This window comes from Epinephelus fuscoguttatus, linkage group LG4, assembly GCF_011397635.1.
Source record: "Epinephelus fuscoguttatus linkage group LG4, E.fuscoguttatus.final_Chr_v1".
Lineage (NCBI taxonomy): Eukaryota > Metazoa > Chordata > Actinopteri > Perciformes > Serranidae > Epinephelus > Epinephelus fuscoguttatus.
In genome coordinates, this window is record NC_064755.1 from 11,038,960 (window position 1) to 11,058,020 (window position 19,061).

The 19,061-nt window shown below is 42.8% G+C and overlaps 1 protein-coding gene across 1 annotated transcript in view; it reads right to left on the reverse strand.

The window, feature by feature from the left end:
• The window catches only part of LOC125887102 (spondin-1-like), a 140,641-nt gene that overhangs the window by 85,569 nt on the left and 36,011 nt on the right, over positions 1–19,061 (reverse strand). The window contains exons 4-6 of the mRNA XM_049573635.1: positions 8,290–8,363; positions 7,173–7,295; positions 4,169–4,317 (exon numbers count right to left, since the gene is read on the reverse strand). Of these exons, the coding sequence (XP_049429592.1) occupies positions 4,169–4,317; positions 7,173–7,295; positions 8,290–8,363 (346 nt within the window). The remainder of the gene's footprint in view (positions 1–4,168; positions 4,318–7,172; positions 7,296–8,289; positions 8,364–19,061) is intronic.

The window sequence follows — 19,061 nt, forward strand, 5'->3', positions numbered from 1 at the left end:
AAGACTTTGAGAGCATTTGCATGCTTTCCATACCTGCTCAGAGCCCATTTGATGGATTCAGCCTTCTCTGCTTCATCTTTGAAAGTTTTCTCACGTTTATCTCAAAGTGGCATTAAACACTTGATGTTTGACAATTATTTTCAAGACATAAAGTACACACTACACGGCCCTTCTGAAACAACAAAACAAAAAACACTCTTCTCTCCATGAGGGCTGAACCCAAACCTTTACTTTAGTTTTCTGTACAGCTAGCAAGCCTGCCATTGTTTACCAAGCATGCTTTGGCAGCATTTTTTTTTTTTTACCCACCCGCATTCTGCAAAGACGACAACAAATTCTAACCAACGAGTCTTCATGGGGTACTGTTAGGGAGGAACATCAATCAAATTACCATGGCTGTTAATTCATTCATTCATTTTCCATAACAGCTTATCCTATTATGGGTCACGGGGGGGCTGGAGCCTATCCCAGCTGACACTGGGCGAGAGGCAGGGTACACCCTGGACAGGTCGCCAGACTATCACAGGGCTGACGCATAGAGACAGACAACCATTCACACTCACATTCACACCTACGGACAATTTAGAGTCACCAATTAATCTAGCCTGCATGTCGTTGGACTGTGGGAGGAAGCCGGAGAAAACCAACGCTGACACAGGGAGCACATGCAAACTCCACACAGAGGGGCTCCGGAAAAACTCCCTTGTACACTTATTGCTAGTGTCCCATAGATAGAGCTACTGTGTGCAAGTGGTGACATGCATACCTAAGGTTGCTGACCCCTGTATTAAATGTATATATCAAAATACATAATCTATATAGTTTAAATCATACAAGAATTTATAAATTAACCAACAACATAATGGATAATGAAAATAATCATCAGCTGCAACCTGTGAAATGAAACAGCAGCGATTTTTCACTAAGCAATTCTCTCCTTGCAGCTTGTCTGTAGAAGATAGTGACAGATTCTGGACCTATAGTGTTGAATCAGCCACCCTGGAAAAGCTGCAGCATTATTAGTATCTGATGTTTATTATAGCAAAATCTTTTAAATTATAGTATATATGATTTCATTTTACTTTTTTTTAGTCTTAGACTTGTGGGTTCATACTGCTTCTCAAGTGGAAAATAATACACCAGCCAGCCCACTACACTGCCGGCTATGATTTTAAGTGAAAACACAGTTCTCACATTGCGTGATCTATATTTTGTCATTTGAATGGCACATACAGTAGGACAAGACACAAAACCATTCTGATTCATGGATAAAAAAAGAGTTTGAAGACTCCCTATTACAAAGTCCAACAACTCAATAGCTGACATTCCACTGTACAGTGTACAATCGAGCTGTTTCATTCTATAACTCAATAGCTGACATTCCAGTCTACAGTACACAATCAAGCCATCTCATTCCACTATGAAACAGGCTGAAGTTTCCATTGTGTCAGGGTAGTTATTAGCCCCAGAGACAGACAGAGCCAGCCAAGAGAGGAGTTAGGGCTGTCCGTCAGCCTCTAATGTCTCCACACAACAGCCCAAACCTAAACTGACAGGCACACACCACACTGACAGCCCACTAAAAACACACTATTGTTCCCTCGCAAATGGCCTGTACACACCTTTCAGAACCCAGAGAGAGAGAGAGGGTGGCAGAGAGAGAGAGGACGCACAGAGACAGCCATATACCGTTGGCCTCAGCACACAGGAGCAACATACATGTAATATACAGATGCTAATGTGTATGTCTGAGAAAATTAAATGCCTAACAAATTAAGCACTGATGTAAAAATCCTATGGATCCTGTCCTGCCAGAAATCAGCTCTGCTCATTGTTATGCAACACAGCCCTATCTGCCTTATACAAAGAGATTTTAAATTAATTTAACACTAATTCCATTCATTATAGGTACAGCTATAGTTCAGTGGGTACAGCAGGTCACTCATTAATCACAATATTGGTGGTTAGATCCCCAGATCCCCATTTAAGTATTGTTGGAGTTACCATTATATGTGAGTCCAATTTAAGCCGTTCTTCTCTCATTACAACGGTATAGATTAAAACTACGACGAAAAACTGAAGGGAAAAAAATGGCTGAAACGCATCTGGGATGGGAATTAAGATGAACCCTAAAACAATGTAGTGTCAGAGCTGTCACTTTTCATTAGAAATTAAAACTATCATTTAAACATGAAAAAAGACCAATTACATGAACTGCTGCCCTAAACTAGCCAATGAAAAAAGGAAAACATTAGCAACTCTTGCTGATCTGATGATCATGATACCAAACCAGATGAGAAGTAATAGTCTGTGTGGGAGCATTTTAAATTCAACCACATAGATGAAAAAACACTGACAAAGATTTATGTTTTTCCTTTCTTTTTTGATGATTCATAAAATACAACTAACGCACAGTAACGTTAGCTTGTCACTCAAGACAATGGAGGCGGTAGCACCCCCAAAAAATTTTCACAGGGTTGGCCAATGGAGCTAATGAAAAGCTTGGGTGGCACACCAAAACCAAAAGCCATGACTGAATTTCAGGATTACGATTATTCTGTTGAAGTATATAGGCTAGACGAAGGCTATGTCAATACAGAGAGTTAGGGAATCACTTACTGACACACTTAGGTGTCTTATTTTACAGTTAATGTTACTAATTGCATTGACTGTGCATCGACGAACTGGTACAGTTAACATTTTGAGGTCCATAACATATGTATGTGTAGATGTTAGGTAATTCATTTTTCTTCAAATTGGCTGGCTGTCCACTTCCTTAAAAAGACAAATATACAGCTTTAATTTGAAGGAGTACATTGATTGTAAGCAACAAAATATTTAATGGGAACAGGCCTTCTCAAGTTAAGGGGAGACCTGTGGGTACCTACAGAACCCATTTTCATTTAGATATCTTGAGGTGAGAGTTCAAGGGACACTTTGAAAATGCCCATGCAAGTTGTTCCCTCACCAAAATTTTAATTTGAAGCATGATTTGGCCCCCTTCCCGACAAGCTATGCCAATATGGTTGGTACAATGGATGCCTCAGGTTGTCTAGTTTCAAAAGATACCAGCACCTAGTATCTACCACCTAGTCATGTTTACTCCATCAGTAAACAGTAAACATGACATTGTCTATTCTCCAACATACTAAGCTACATTTTTTCCCCATCTATTCAAATTACACATTAGTTCTACTTAATTTAAACTTAACCTTAGTCAGAGCTGTGGGGTGGGATTAAGATGCATTGTATGAATAATTGAAGGAGCTGTGTTTAAGCTAAGGCAGAGAATTAAGTTTCTCTTTAAAGGGGTCGCTACAAACCATGGTACAGCACAGTACCTGGTGGCCAATTTCTGTTGCTTCACAGTACAGTACATATTGTCACAGTACCAAGTCCTTTAAGGATTTGACATATACATGTATGTGTCTTACCTACATACACACAACTATGCTTAAGCACATCTCTCAGCCATGTCCTCTCATGCACACTTCCCTGTCAGTGCGATGTTTCAATTTGTCAACACACACACACACACACACACACACACACACAAAAAAAAAAAACTGAGGCAGCAGCCTGTCCTCTTGGGGTGCTATCCAGTGGATGCCTTCCAAAAATATCTGATCCCCGAAAGGCATAGTTCACTAAAAAGAAGACTGCTGATGTTTTCCAAAGTAATCTGATTTCAAACAGAATCCAGCACCACACACTGTCAATATGCATCTGGTTTAATGAGAGGGATAATGAGAGGGTGAATGTATGAAGACGCCCTGTGCCGCTATGTAAACACTTTGCCTGATGTGGAAATGAGAATTTCACTATATTGCACATTCATCAGTTGCCATTTTGACAGAGAGAAATGTGTGTGTGTGTGTGTGTGTGTGTGTGTGTGTGTGATTTTGGATTTTTATTGCCTCAGCCTGTCATTAACCTCTCAGTATGTTGTAAAAGCCTCTGACAAATGGCAGGGATGCCTGAGCACATATAATGATGATACATTCTGTATGCGCTGATGAAGGCTGGAATCTGAGTGCTTTTTTTTTGACGCATCACATTTTTTGCCACTAGCACTTGATTTTAGTTCAATATGTGGCTCAGAAAATGGAGCTTTTACATCAAGAAAGGACTGACAAAGAACCAATGGAGGCTCCACGTGATACCCTACCTTCTGCCGAATCTCTTCTTCCATCTTGATGGGGGAGCCGAACTCAGCAACCTGACGGACGCCCTCACTGGCGTAGCCTCCATACTCCCACAGCACGTAGCTTCTGGAGTGAGACGCACCAATCAGAGCGGACCAGTGGTTGGCTCTCCCTGAAAGACATTTTTTGTTTGTTTTTATAATTTTCAGTTTAAGTCAATTAGGGAATGAATACTAGCTGCTTGAATGAATAGCTAGCAGGGTGCCTGTCATCATTTATCATTGTTTTCGGATAGGGATGAAAAACTTTTTTTTTTTTCAGTCCATCAGTCAGCAATTTTCTTTGGCTAGGAGCAGTTAAGTTGTGGTTTTACGGGGGGCCTTTATGCGGGACTACTTCTCTGCTCTGAGCTGTAACCTAGTGGAGGATGTCAGGCAACCAGTGAAGTTACTGCGTGTGCCCAAGAAATAGTACTGCACATACAAACCTCTTATTAAACAGTAGTTTGTAATAAGGGTGATTAAACAGTTGTTTTTATGCGTAGTTTCCTGTACAGAACAAAGACTGAATACACACTGTGTTTGAGCTTTGAAAGCTGCTTCTCTGTTTTCAATCAGTATGCTAAGCTACGCTAACCAGCTAATGACTGTAGCTTTGTACTGATCTAACACCTGTTAAAGGAGTTATATGGAAGAAATCTAAAGCAAATAGTCGTAAAATCATCCTAATATGTCACAGAGACTAAGGAATAATGTTCATATAACATACTGATCTCACCGACAACAATAGTACAGCCAGAATATTCCCATTTAAAAAAATTTTTTACGGTCCACAAGTCATGTTTATGTTTTGAATTTGTGTTTTGGCCTGTTGCGCCACCCACCGCCGTCTACCAGTCACGCAGTCAGTAGAGTCTCAGCATCAGTTACAGTTACGACTGAGCTACAGCAGCATGGCAAGCAGCATTAGCAGTGTCCCGGTACATAGCATCAGCAGCCGGCTTCTCCTCAGCTGTATCCCGGCAGCAGCGTTAGCAGCAGAGAAGCTGGACTTGCTCGAACGGTCCGCTGGAAAACCAAAGATCAAGGACGCTGCAACACGGCCCTGCCACGGCAGCCGCCCGTAGGCAAACAAATCAGTCTCCAGCGTGCCGCTGTCCAGCAACCTCGAATCTGTAGGGGAGGGGGGGCGGACACGACTCGCGGCGGTATTTTGAATTTGAGTGCAGTAACCCTTTTGGCCACATTCTTACATACAGCACCTTTAAGAAAGTAAACATTTCCCAAAATGTTAAACTATTTCTTTACAAGTTGTTGGTTCTGTACGCTCACTTAGAATAACCTGTGTAGTTACGTTGATCCTGTCCAGGCATGTCACACTTGTTGTAGCCATTTCTCTACCAGTATTGTTTTATGAGTTTTTATGATTACATCACAATGTCTTACAGTTCATTACACTTCTGTTTTTTTATTTTTATTTTAAGTCAAAAGATACATCGACTTTGGCAGACAAAGCACTATTTCAGTGAATTGCTGCTTCTCAGGTTTAAGACTAAATTTCACGTATAAACAAAAGTCTGGTTTACTCATCAAACTGTTGGTTCAAATCAAACTAAGGTCCTGCCTCAGTTTGGGCCAATCAATAATTGTTTAAGACAGTGGGGTGGCCCATCTGATTTCAGGTTTGGACAACAAACACTTTCTCATACCAACTCAGCAAATAAGGCTGATTTGTCAGTGGACCTACACGTCAAAATATGGCATGCTAGGTACCCTCCTGCGTCACTTTTGGATGTCTAGAGTAGGGTTGGGTCGGTATGAGAAAAAAAAAAAAACGGTCTGGTTTTTGCCAAAAAAAAAAAAAAAAAACCTGCATCAAGTCGGTAATACCGGATTTTCGCCACTTGGGGGCGCAATTGACTCATTTAAAATAAAAAACGACCTTAGGACAACAGAGTGACAGTAATAAGTTGGTTCTTTTATTCCATACAAATAAATTTTGCAGCTTACTCAATCAGTGCAAACAAGGGTTGCCTCCTTCGTCTGGCTCAAAGCCAGTGTTGCCATAGTGGGGCATTCTTTGATTTCGTCAAGACTAAATTGTCCACCATTATCAACTCCCTGTCACTATCAAACAAACTCCAGGCTACAGTAGAGGCCTCGGTGCATGCACACTTGCACCCCCTAGCTCAGTCCCCGCCCCCCCCCCCTCTCTCTCCTGCTTGGTGAAGAGACAGACACAGGTGTTCACAGATTTGGGCGTACTATAAGCGGAGCGGACACCGTGTAAAAATGTAAAAATGTGAAAAATACATTCTGAACAGTCTTTTGTGTGACACTGGTGCATGGAGCGGAGTTCACGTGGTCGTGCTTTGCGTCCACTTTTACCAGGCAGACCTCCACAGCGGTCCAAGACGGAGTACCGAACCGAATTGGTATTACCGAGAACCGACCCAACCCTAGTCTAGAGACAGCATGTCAATTACACTCATTACATGAATTGTCTTTTTAAAATAAACTTACCCAGTGGGCAAAACACGTTTTTCGTCTTAAGTTTAGCCAACAAAAGTACATGGTTAGGTTTAGAAAAAACATCATGGTTTGGCTTAATACAAGTCTGGCTGTTGCTAAAATAATATCACGTCATATGACACACGTCATATGGCTTATGTTGCTAGCGTAGCATGCTACACATAAGCTAGGTTGATATTGGTTTCACACATAAAACGAACAGCGTGCTCCCGGGTGAAAGTAGTAGTAGAGAGGAGTTTGTTTAACCCATCCTCCCTTCCCACAAACCCATTACGGACTTTCTTGCTCTTCATACTACAGTAGTTGCCAGTGGCATCACAAACTGCCACTGCCTGGTGTGTACCATACTGCCACGAAGGGTGCCCCTGTGCATGGGTGTCTGACGCAGAGATCCATTGATAAAGCACCAGTATTTGGCAAGTTGAGAGTGAGAATGTACAGGGACACCTGGACACACACTCTTATGCATTATTGTGCACCCATGGTTTGAACTCACTTGGGTAGTCTTTGGGATGCACTTTCTCTGACCAGTTGCCGTAGAAGGTGAGTCTGTACTTGGCTGTTCCGCAGGCGCAGCACTCTATAGCTGGAGGTTCTGTGGCTTCACCAAACACACGCTCTGCAGGGAGACAGGACATGAACTTTATAACACACATATATAAAGATTTAAGGGTAGACTAGATGCACCAACTAATAAATTCTAGAGAACACAGTTCAGAAGCTTATAGATGAACAGAGATCAGCCGGTGTGCAAGCTTTGACACAAATGCACACCTGCATAAATTACCAGATAAATGACTATAATTTGGACCCAGTGAGAATGTCACAAAATTACATCCCTGGGAAAAAAAATGGTATTTAAATGACACATTAGCCTTGACGCAGACTCATAACTATTCAAATATTGGCCTCGACCAGTGTTTTGCAAAGATAGGTCAAGGGGAGTACTTGAATATTTATGAGTCACCAAATTATTCGGAAGAAATCCTCACTTGACATCTAAGTTATAGCAAGATGAGTCAAACATCGGAGGCTCCTAACTTATGTCAGCAAATTGAAACAGGGCGGCTTGATTGGCTTGCATAATAGCCTGGAAAATTAGATTTCGGTGAGGAGAGGAAGATTTTATGAAGGTAAAATTCCCCTGAGATTAAGTTTGAAAAACCATTAGTCTCTGGCTCTGGTTTTTATTGTACAATAAACGTGTGCATCAGAGCTAAAACAGTCCTGTCGCCTCGCTGTCTCACAAGAGTTAAGTGTTTATTTGGGGATTCGACAGCTTTCCAAATCTGGCGTGGCACTTTTCTCCGCAGCGAAATCACAGGTAACATAAAAGCAATGGCGCTGCTCTGTGGCAAAATACAAAGGAATATTTAAATTCCACACAGACTCCAGGGAGATCCATAATGCGTTGTTCTCACAGTTTTCCCTGATGCCTCTGTTGGCCTCTTTTTTTTTAACTTGATATGAAAGACTGGGAGCTGTTCTGTTTTGAAAGGGGGGAAAAACGACACAGCAGAACAAGGGGATAATGGCACCATGATGGGCGGTCAAGGATGAAAAGATAAGCAGCCAACGAGGGAGAGGAGGAGATGATGGGCAGCTGTCATTACCTTTCTCACACAGGCGAATGGTGAGAGAGCCTTCATCCTGGAAATAAATGACTCTCTTCTGGACAATACTGGCCCTGGAGGGACACAGAGAGAGAGAGAGAGGCAGTGAGGAAAGAGAAAAATTGAGTAATTATGAGAGAAAAGGAAAGAAGGGTGGACAGTAAGATTGCTGCAAAAACTGCATTAGATGGATAATACTGTAGTGTGTTTTTTTTTCAGTGTCTGATCTATGTAATGCTCAGTGAGAGGGAAAGGTAATAGGTTCCCTGATGTTTCACTGTGGACACAGAGTGCACATCTTTTTTCAGAAACAGCGCTGTATTCTCAGGACCTCATGACACAATCATACTGCAGCAATATGAAATGTAACAGAGCAATCATGCCCACGGACATGAAGAAGAGAGAACTGGAATTACAGTCGGAAGCAGGAATATAGATCTTTACAGAGACTGCAGACAGAGCCTGAATTCTAACATATGAGCTAATACTGGCTGAAAATGAAACTGTCCCAATGAAAATAGGTTGTTTTACCAAAAGCAGTTACAAGCCTCTTCAGTAAAAATGAAATGTATCCCTCCTATTGCACAGATTGAGCTGTAGAACTTTGTGTGATGCCACTCCTATGGAAATTCCGAGGGGACAAAGACAGTATGAAAATTGCCGGAGAAAGAATAAGATGGCCTTGCAACACTTTTACAATAAGTCTGCAAATGTTTTACATCCAGTTGCAGTAGAGTTGCACACACTCACAGTACTTTAACGTTCCCTTTGAATAGTTCAGTAAGTTTCCACCTACAGTTTTAGATGAAATAGATGTGATTTTTAGCTTTTTTTTTTGATAAATTGTCAACACTCAAGATAACATAGAAAATGGGCAATTTATAGCTGTTTGACAGAAATCTGGGTGTTGTTTTTTTTTCTCTACATCAGGCTCTTAAACTTTTTTAACTCAAGAGCCAAAATTGAAAATTAGTGCGCCCCAGGGACTTTAGCTCATGAATGCATAATTTCTACATTAGCCTTGAAATATTCATTCAAATACTCAAATTTATAAAACTTCAGTAAAATTATAACACCAGTCAGAAACCGTGTTTTAGTTGAACTAACATTAGTCACTGAGTCTGCTCTCTCACAGCAAACAGCACCTAACTTCCTTCAAGTGTCCTGCCTTGTTCCAGAGCAAAGCGACAAACACCTGCACCTATCTTTTGTATGGTAGCTGCTTCATGTGCAATTTATTGTTTTGAAAGCCCCTCATTGTTTGTACATATTCTGACTCACCATAAGAAATATATTTGTCACTCACTTCATGACATGAAAGCTGCTACTACAGTGTAGGGGATGCATGCTGGTTTCTCCTGGCTGCTGATGGAGGAGAGGCTGGAGTACAGTCTTTTACCTTAATAGTGTGAGACAGTCACAATGGATAAGGTAGCTCCTCCATAACCCAGAACTAACACTTCAAAGAAAACTGTTCTGTCCAGAGCGGCCATTCACTGGAATAATTTACTTTATCATTCATCAGATATTCTCTGAATAAGATTACTTACAAAAAAAACAGCTGAAGAGATTGCTAATGAGTCATATATAGCTTGAAGGCTTTTCTGACTGATACAGAGTTCATATGGTTTATTATGACATGCAAATAAGGGTGATATGTGTGTGGAAGTGTTCTATGTTGTACACTTATGGGTATGTAAATACTGTGGCACTGCTGATCAAATCACAGGTTAGTGCTGTACCTTGTTTTATTTTAGTTAATTACCTGTAAATAGGTAGTAATTACACACACTAACTATTTATCTGCATGTATTTAAGTATGTGTGTGCATTTGTACTGCATATGCGTAGACTCTTATATTCAATTATGGTTTGATTAAACACATTATATTGTTGTAGTCAGTTTGTGTTGTTGTAGGTTTTGTTCTAATGATAGAAATGTAATAAATATAGAAACACATCACAGGCAATTGACAGACAGGAATGCATGCAAAGGAGAACAACTTGTCAGCCGATGCTGGTGCGAGGGTGAGCCACTATAATAGTCATAAATGCTCCTTGACAATTAAAAAGCAAATTAGAAAAAATACATGAAAGAAAACATGTCACTTGAATTAGAGCGTGTAGACAGACCTAAAGTAGAAGCAAAAAAAGGAACTGTATCAGATTCACCTTCACCCTGGCCAGATTTCTGGATTTCGCTGGAGCTCACCCCTCGCCCAGCTGACATTGGGCGAGGAGTGGGGTACATCCTGGACAGGTCACCAGACTATCACAGGGCTGACACATAGAGACGGACAACCATCCACACTCACATTCACACCTACAGGTAATTTAGAGTCACCAAATTCACACATAATCCCTATCCCTATCCCTACAACCTACATGTCTTTGGACTGTGGGAGGAAGCCGGAGTACCTGGAGTACCCACGCTGATGCAGGGAGAACATGCAAACTCCGCACACAAGGGCTTTAACCAGGAACTCTCTTGCTGTGAGGCGACAGTGCTAACCACTGCACCACCGTGTCCCCCTTATCAAAAATCTCATTGTGTAAATATTTTGTGAAAGCACCAAAAGTCAACCCTACAACCATCTTGGAACCCACTGGCTATCAGTCCGATGACAATAAGCCTTTGGGGGCGAGGAGCAATATTTCATACTGCATATGAATGCAGATAAATAAGAGAAATTAAATGAAATAAATCTTTAGTCAGTGGGTTGTCAGATTGCAGTTAGGCCAGTGCATTCTCCCTCTCAACACAGACTGTTATCCTGCTGTTCAAATGTGATTGGTCAACATTACTCAATACAAGTGGAAACCAGAGCTCTTCTGACACCAAAATCTTGTCCAGTCACCTACAGATATCTGCATACATATGCAGAATCTGTTTATGGAGATTAACCCTACAATATTGTTGTAATATCAATATTGAGATATTTAGTCAAAAATATTCTCCACACAACAAGCCAATCTTACTTTATAATATATAACTGAATGATATAAATTGAGATATATAATGATCAAACTCCTATTGTCATATAAGCAGGTATTTGTGTTACAGCAGAAAGGTCTTCAGATTGTTTCTGAGAGACATTAAAGTTGGACATAAAAGTGATCTGAACAACAAAGACAGAGGAGGGACTGGCGACACTAAGTAGGAGTTATCCGTTATATTGCTCCTATAAATCTTACACAGACTGAATGGTGCAATATACCCTGCAACATGGGTTGACTGCTTGGGCATGAAATTGGAAAACAAAAGTGAAATATACATGACTATTATTGAGCTGTCCTTGACCGTTTTTAGATGGATTATGTAAATAATTTTAATGAGACTAATGGTCAATTGCTTCATCAAACAAATTCATCCATTAATCTGTCAATAAGTCTCGTCAGCGGAAATAAGTTTTTACATATTTTCACTGTGAGCTTTCCCATTCACACCAACAGTTACGCCCACTGCCCGTCTTTATTTAAGATATCCCCTCGACAAATTTGTTCAATCTGTGCATCGGTCTTCTCGGCTCTATTTTGAAAATGTGTCAATTACAGGCCACTGCACCTCAGAGAAGGCAGACAGTAATAGAGATATGCGTAGGAGGTAACAAGTTCTCACAATGCTGCTGCATGCTCTGGTCCCACAAAGGTCAGAGATTACTTAATATGTCTTAATATATCTAGCAATGAAGATAGAGTCATGAAAATGTGGTTGCTTCACATTTACCTCAGACTTCTACAACCAGTGTTTCTAACCCATATTATATTTCCCACTTAGGTTATTGTTTTTACTTAACTTTAACTAAAACATAACATTTTCATAGACCTTTATATATTCAAAGGTGTTTTAACTTCTTCGAACTAGTACTACATGAGTCTGAACTGCAATGCCTCATTAAGAAAGCAGTCAGTATGCCGATTTAAACATCCACTCTAATCATTATTAACACAGTATCTGACTGTTGGTTTTAAAGCTGCCATCACTGACCCTTTTGACTTTTTATTGTGGCCAATTGGCAACTGGGACATGTTGCAAAACAAAACATTGACATATTATCACCTTATGAGGTTGTTGATGTGTCAGAAAGTAATCGCTTATTTGCATATCTAGCAGACACAGAGCATTCATTTACAGTCTCTACCAACTCCTTGGGAAAAGCATCTGTCTCCTTAGCTGCTAAAGTATGTTCACCAGCTAGTCACTTGTTGTCTGTCTGCTGTTTGGTGCTGGGCAGATGGTGCATACTGATTCATATAAGATTTTGTCATCCCAAAACAACCCATCTGCACATCCCTGTACGTACGTTGTGAACCCACCTATGTAGGCACACCCTTTAAGTAGCAGGAAAATACTCCACCATTGATTTTAGACCAGGTTTTTGCTGGTCAATGGCGTAATCACTTTCTTCTGCCTCAAAATTGCAATACACCATCAATGCGCCAATGCCTGACCAAAATACATTTTAAGATCTACACACCCATCACCCATTGGCGCACAGACGGGTGCAAGTACATTTGCTACTTACACAATGTGGCCACTGGCTGTGAAAATGACAAATGCATCGGCCTGAAACTTGCAATGACAGTTGCACTGTGCTGTGTGCTGCTTTGTGGAGGGTGTTAGATAGGGCGTTAAAACTGTCTGTAAAGCTGAGGGGAACTGCAGAGTAGGGTAATAATCCTGTGTGAGTGTATTACTGTGAACAACCTCTTATTCATACCACTTTGGCATTTAATCTCTTGTTATTAAAAAACATTGATTATTGCAGCTTTAAAGTAAATGAGCAATGCACTGTATCTATATGGTGCATGTATCCTGCACACTGACGCCAGACTCACATCCACCCAAACATACCCGCATTCATGTGACAAGTGAAGGAGCCGTTTGTTCCTTTGTTGTGCTCCATTAAATACTTATTTTGTGCACCTTATTGTGTTCCCTATCTCTTCCTGTATTTGTCAATATTGTTCTGCTCATGACCACACATTAACCTGCATTAATTCAAGAGTGTGTTTAAGATGAACAAATAATTAATCACAAAAGACGGATCTTAACCAACTTATCTGATTTTATCACAGAGTGCAGCATTTTGTCTGCAGCTTTCCCCCCTGACATCCCCTCAAACAGTCCGAATTGATCACTGCCCTCTCCTTTGTCATTTCCCCTCTTATTGTAGGATTCAGCACCAGGCTTCTCGCTTTAGATCTAGACTCTCACACTGGGTAAGAAAGCTTCTCTCTGGAGACATCCTCTCTCTCTGGCTGTTCTGTCAAATAGCACACCCATGGAGCTGCTGTGGCAACATGCCTCTGTCACTTTCTGATATACGGTAAATGCTTGGCAGCAAAACGTAAAGCAAACGCCTACAAGATGGCATTTCAAACAATTAACAAACAACACTTTTGACAAAAAATATTAACGCTTTCATATCTACATACTCTGATTCTGATCTGCCGTACTGCTGTTGACAAGTTTTCTCATTTCCTGTCCTCCCCCGCCTTCTTCTGTTCAGGTTTCTTATTAAACACACTTCCATTAGCATCTCTTGCCTCATGCATTAAATATATTCCACATCTCTGCGACATGTCTGCTGACTTCTCTTCTGTGTACCCTGGAGGCTTGGACGGCACTCCCCGCTGAATCTTCAGCATGCTGTTTGGATTCTCCCCAGAGAGGAGCACCGACACATACAGCTGTGTGACTGTTCATACAATAATGTTTTCACTCCATGACAAGTGCTCCTGACTGCAATAATAAACACAGACATAAGGGGAGGAAACCCACTTCAAGCTGCTTTACTAAAACAAATCAGTTCATCCTGTTTACTTTTCTTGTGTTTATTTATTTGCATATATACAAAAAATGACCCTGCAGAGATAACATGACAAAACCAGAAGACAGTTGGTTAATTGATTTAAAAGGATGGAGAATTCTTCCCTGTAGTGGCTCCTCTGTATCTAAATCCATGGAAATACTTGACACAGAGAGAAACTGGTGAAGTATAAAGAGCAAGAGAGTCTGTGTAGGGCAGGAGGGAGGAGAGGCAGATGGTTCAAACAAAATAGGTCTTTTACCGAGGAGACCGCAGTTTGTGTCCTGTGTGAAACCAAAAGTCAGTGTTGTTTTAATGTAACCTTGCATAACTTATGTACGGTCGTTGAGCACTGACGTGCGATGCATTTATGTTACATCACATTATGTTAGGTAACAAACGTACTTAAATAAGCCAGAAAGTGATCTTTTTTCTAAACCTATCCAAGTAGTTTGTTGCCTAAACCTAACTGCAACCTAATCACTAGTGTTCCAAAACATTAACTATGTGTTACAATGTGTTTCAGTTGTGCATCACATGGAGATGCTAAAGTGGGCCCTGTGAGTCACTATCAGATGCTGAGGGGCATGACTGAGCATCGCTATTTGACGATCTGGGAATGCTTGTGGTAAACTGACACAGCACAGACCAGTTAGTTATACTTGCTAGAAATTGAAAGCATGAACTATTCACTTGGGATTTTGATGGGTAAATGCCCACATGAGTAAGTAAAATGAAGATATATTCAGCTGTAATGAAAATTAGACGGCATGTCTTATTGTGTATGGCTCACATTTTATAGATATGCACGATCGTTCTTATTACAATATGGTTCTTCTATTGCACTCTGCACTTATTTAACTCTCCATAAACTCTGTCGTTTACCACAAGATCGTAGCACTGCATTTCAATTAACACACAGTGCCATCTTCAAAGAGCAATTAAAACTTGCCCCTTTTAACACTCACATTGCAGCAAGACCTGCCAATATCCACTGTCTGATTATCTGCTGCCTTTAACTTGGCGCGTAGACTTTTCATTGGTTCAAGGGGAAATTTTGACTTAGCAGCAGTGGAGAACCTCAGAAAGAGCCTAAGGTCAATCAAAAGCAAAGTTTGGGAAAAGTATTACCTCTCAAGTTATATTTAATTATATTCTGAAAATCATTTACCAAAAAGTCCCAGTTAACCTCCCCTTTACCTCTGCAAATTGGGATCATACATCCATGAAATACAGGGTAGAAAACACGTCAGAGAGCTCTATGATTGGTGGTCCCATTATAATTTGGATGGCCTTGATATTACAACAAAAAAGCTATTCTGGATTAATATTAAAACTAACCAATCACACCTCACCTCTAAAGTCATGTTCGGATTGTTTGAACTAAAATTTATATACAATAGCAGCAAAGACACACTTCTTCTGGGGCTTTCTGATTCCACTTCATGAATGCACAGACAAAAAAGGACACAGCTTCTGTTACTGTACGTCTTAGTTCAGCGTGTTAGCATACTATCATTTGCTAATTACAACCATATACGAAATACAGCATGACGATGATGAGAGGATCTTCAGTTTTCCAGGTTTTTGATTACAAAACGATGTATGGGACAAAGTTCCCAAATCAGTCTGGGACGCCAAGGATCAGCATGCCTGGGGCCCTGCCCCTGCCTGCCAGCTAGTACGCAATGCAGCAGAGCTTGATTTCTGTCCCTGCGGGTGGTGGGCCCACAGAGCGACCGCTCCATGTTATTCTTTCAGGCTGGGTCTGGCCACCGGACGCTCGCTGGTGAGCTCCCCCCCAGGTCTGGCTCCCCAGTGTCCCCATACTGGGTGAGGTGCTCAAGGTTCAGTGTCCATGTCATCAAGGTCTTCTTGAATTGTTCTCAGTCTGGCCCCTCTCCTGGGACCACTTTGCCATGGGAAACCCTACAAGGGGCTATTAGCCCCAGACAACACAGCTGGTCCATGTTCAAAGCCTCCATTGTGGAGGTGGCTGCTAGAAAATGTGGTCAGAAGGTTGTCGGGCAGCAACCTAGCAACCCGCTGGTGAAAGGAGAGCAGTGAGGGAGGTCGTCAGGCTGAAGAAGGAGGCCTCTTGGGTCTGGGTGGCCCAGGGGTGTCCTTAAGCATCAGACAGGTAGCGGTTGGCCAGAAGGGCTGCAACTGTTGTGATCGCTGAAGCAAAAACCTGGGTGTGGGACAGAGCATGTGAGCGGAGCGGGGAGCAGGAGGATTTTGTGCTGAGCGAGGAGCGGCTATTTTTTTTTAAAGGTGGAGCGGAGCCTTATCTCTCGCTCCAATTTTGCTCCGGTCGCTCATGCCCCACCCAGAATGCATCTTTGCACCTGCGCACACCCACACTATTTTCTTCCAAAACTATGGAGTTTACTGTGTACTTCAGAAAAGAAACTGAGAAGAGAAGCAGCGGTACCTTGGAGAATGGTCCCTAACTGCGGGGAGAGGCGAGAGGGCTTCCCCGGAGGTCGGCCGCTTAACCTGGTCCGTCTCCTCTACACTTTGACTTATTTCCACCCTGCCAGCGGTACCGTGTAGAACGGTCCCTAACTGCGGGGAGAGGGCTTCCCTGGAGAATCTACCAAGCTCATGTTTTATTGGTGCCGTAGCATTGTTCCGACCTCTCATTAGTCCGACATCCCGTTGTTCCGATATGTGATTATTACTGTATTTGTGTACCATAGAGGATCAGCAATGCAACAAAAGTAGGCTACTGGTCGAGATACAAGTGTCATAGAGAGGAGAGAATGAAACACCATAACCTCCTGTTATTAACTCTGGGGTCCGAGTTGTGTGGGGAGCTCTCCACGGTGCTGAACGGCTCCCAGCGGGCGTATTTCTGGCTGTGGGTCAGCTGGGAAAGGCTTGAGGTGGAGCAGGCTCACGGCTTATGTGTTTGCCACTTTCTTTTTCATTTTAACCCACACCATGATCTTTTCCTAACCCTAACCAAGTGGTTTTTGTGCCTGAACCTAACCAGACCTTAACCACAGGGCATCATGATGATTTCGGAACAACGGGACTTTGGAACAATGGGTTTAATATGGTCGGAACAATGGGATGTCGGACCAATGGGCTGTCGGATAAATGGGCAGACCCCGTTTTATTTGTGAATAGAAGATTACAGGTTAGGGTAGTACGACGCAGTTTTTTTGAGCGGAGTGGTGAGTGAGTGGAGCGGGATAAAATTTATGATGGAGCGGTGCGGAGCGAAGAATGCGCAGAACCAAGTGGAGCGGACAAGCGGCGCAAAGTGACAGGTCTGCGAGCGAGGAGCGGAAATTTTCACCCACTCCGCTCCGCTCACATGCTCTGGTGTGGGAGGAGTTCGGGAAGGCTATGGAGAGGGAATGTCGGTTGGCCTAAAGGAAGTTCTGGCAGACTGTTAGATGCCTCAGAAAGGGAAAGCAGGGCTTGTCTCAGGCTGTGCTCAGCAAAGAAGGTGAACTGCTGACCTGAACTGGGGACATCGTCAAGCGGTGGAAGGAGCGCTTTGAGGAACTCCTGAACCCAGCCATCACATCCACTGTGGAGGAGGCTGAAGACTCAAGAGGAACTCTCTCCCATATCCCTGACAGAGGTTGCTGAGGTAGTCAAAAAGCTCTCCGGTGGGAAGGCACAGGGTGTGGATGAGATTCGCCCTGAGATGCTGAAGATGAGATGCTGAGATGCTGTCTTACTTTTGCAGTGTTGCAAGGTGGTCGGGTACGGTGCCTGCTGAGTGGCAGACTGGGGTTGTAGTTCCCATTTTCAAAAAAGGGGACCGTAGGGTGTGCTCCAACTATCGGGGTATCACATTGCTCAGCCTCCCAGGTAAGGTCTACTCCAGGGTGCTGGAAAGAGGGCTAGCCATGGAACAGTGGACCAGCTCTTTAACCTTGCGAGGCTGCTGGAGGGATCGTTTGAGTTTGCCCATCCAGTCTACATGTGCTTTATGGACTTACAACCACGTCCCTAAGGGGGTCTTGTGGGGGGTACTGGGGGACTGCGGAGTAGCAGGCTCGCTGCTATGAGCCATCCGGTCCCTGCATGACCAAAGTGAGAGCTGTGTCTGCATACTCATGCACAAAGTCAAACACATTCTCAGTGGGTGTTGGCCTCCGCCAGGGTTGTTTGTTTGCTATTTTCACAGGCAGGATTTTGAGGCACAGCCAGGGGGAGGAAGAGGTCTGGTTTGGGGACCTCAGAACTGCATCTCTGCTTTTTGCAGATAATGTGGTTCTGTTGGCTTCATCACACCATGACCTACAGAATGCACTGGGGCAGTTTGCAGCCGAGTGTGAAGTGGTCAGAATGAGAGTCAGCAACTTCAAATCTGAGGCCATGGTTCTCTGCTGGAAACCAGTGGATTGCCCTCTCCGGGTTGGGGGAGAGTTACTGCCTCAAGTGAGGGAGTTAAAGTATCTTGGGGTCTTGTTAATGAGTGAGGGTAGAATGGAGCGTGAGTTGGATTGGCGGTTTGGTGTGGCTTCTGCAGTGATGCGACGCGGTGCCTGACTGTTGTGATGAAGAGGGAGCCTGAGCCAGAAGGCAAAGCTTTTGATTTACTGGTCCATCTACGTTGCAACCCTCACCTATGGTCATGAGCTCTGGGTAGTGACCAAAAGAATGAGATTGCGGATACAAACAGCCGAAATGAGTTTCCTCTGTGGGATGGCTGGGCTCAGCCTTAGAGATAGGGTGAGGAGCTCGGATGTCCAGAGGGAGCTCGGAGTAGAGTCGCTGCTCCTTCGCATGGAAAGGGGTCAGTTGAGGTGGTTCAGGCATCTCATCAGGATGTCTCCTGGGCGCCTCCTGCTGGAGGTGTTTGTCCCCTGGTGGCTGGCCGTAGAACAGGTCATAAAGCCTGTCTCCATGTTATTATTATGTCACCAGTGCAAGATGGCAGCAGCCATAGCCAGCTATATTTTGGCTTCATTTTTGTAAAGTGGGGGTAAGTGGA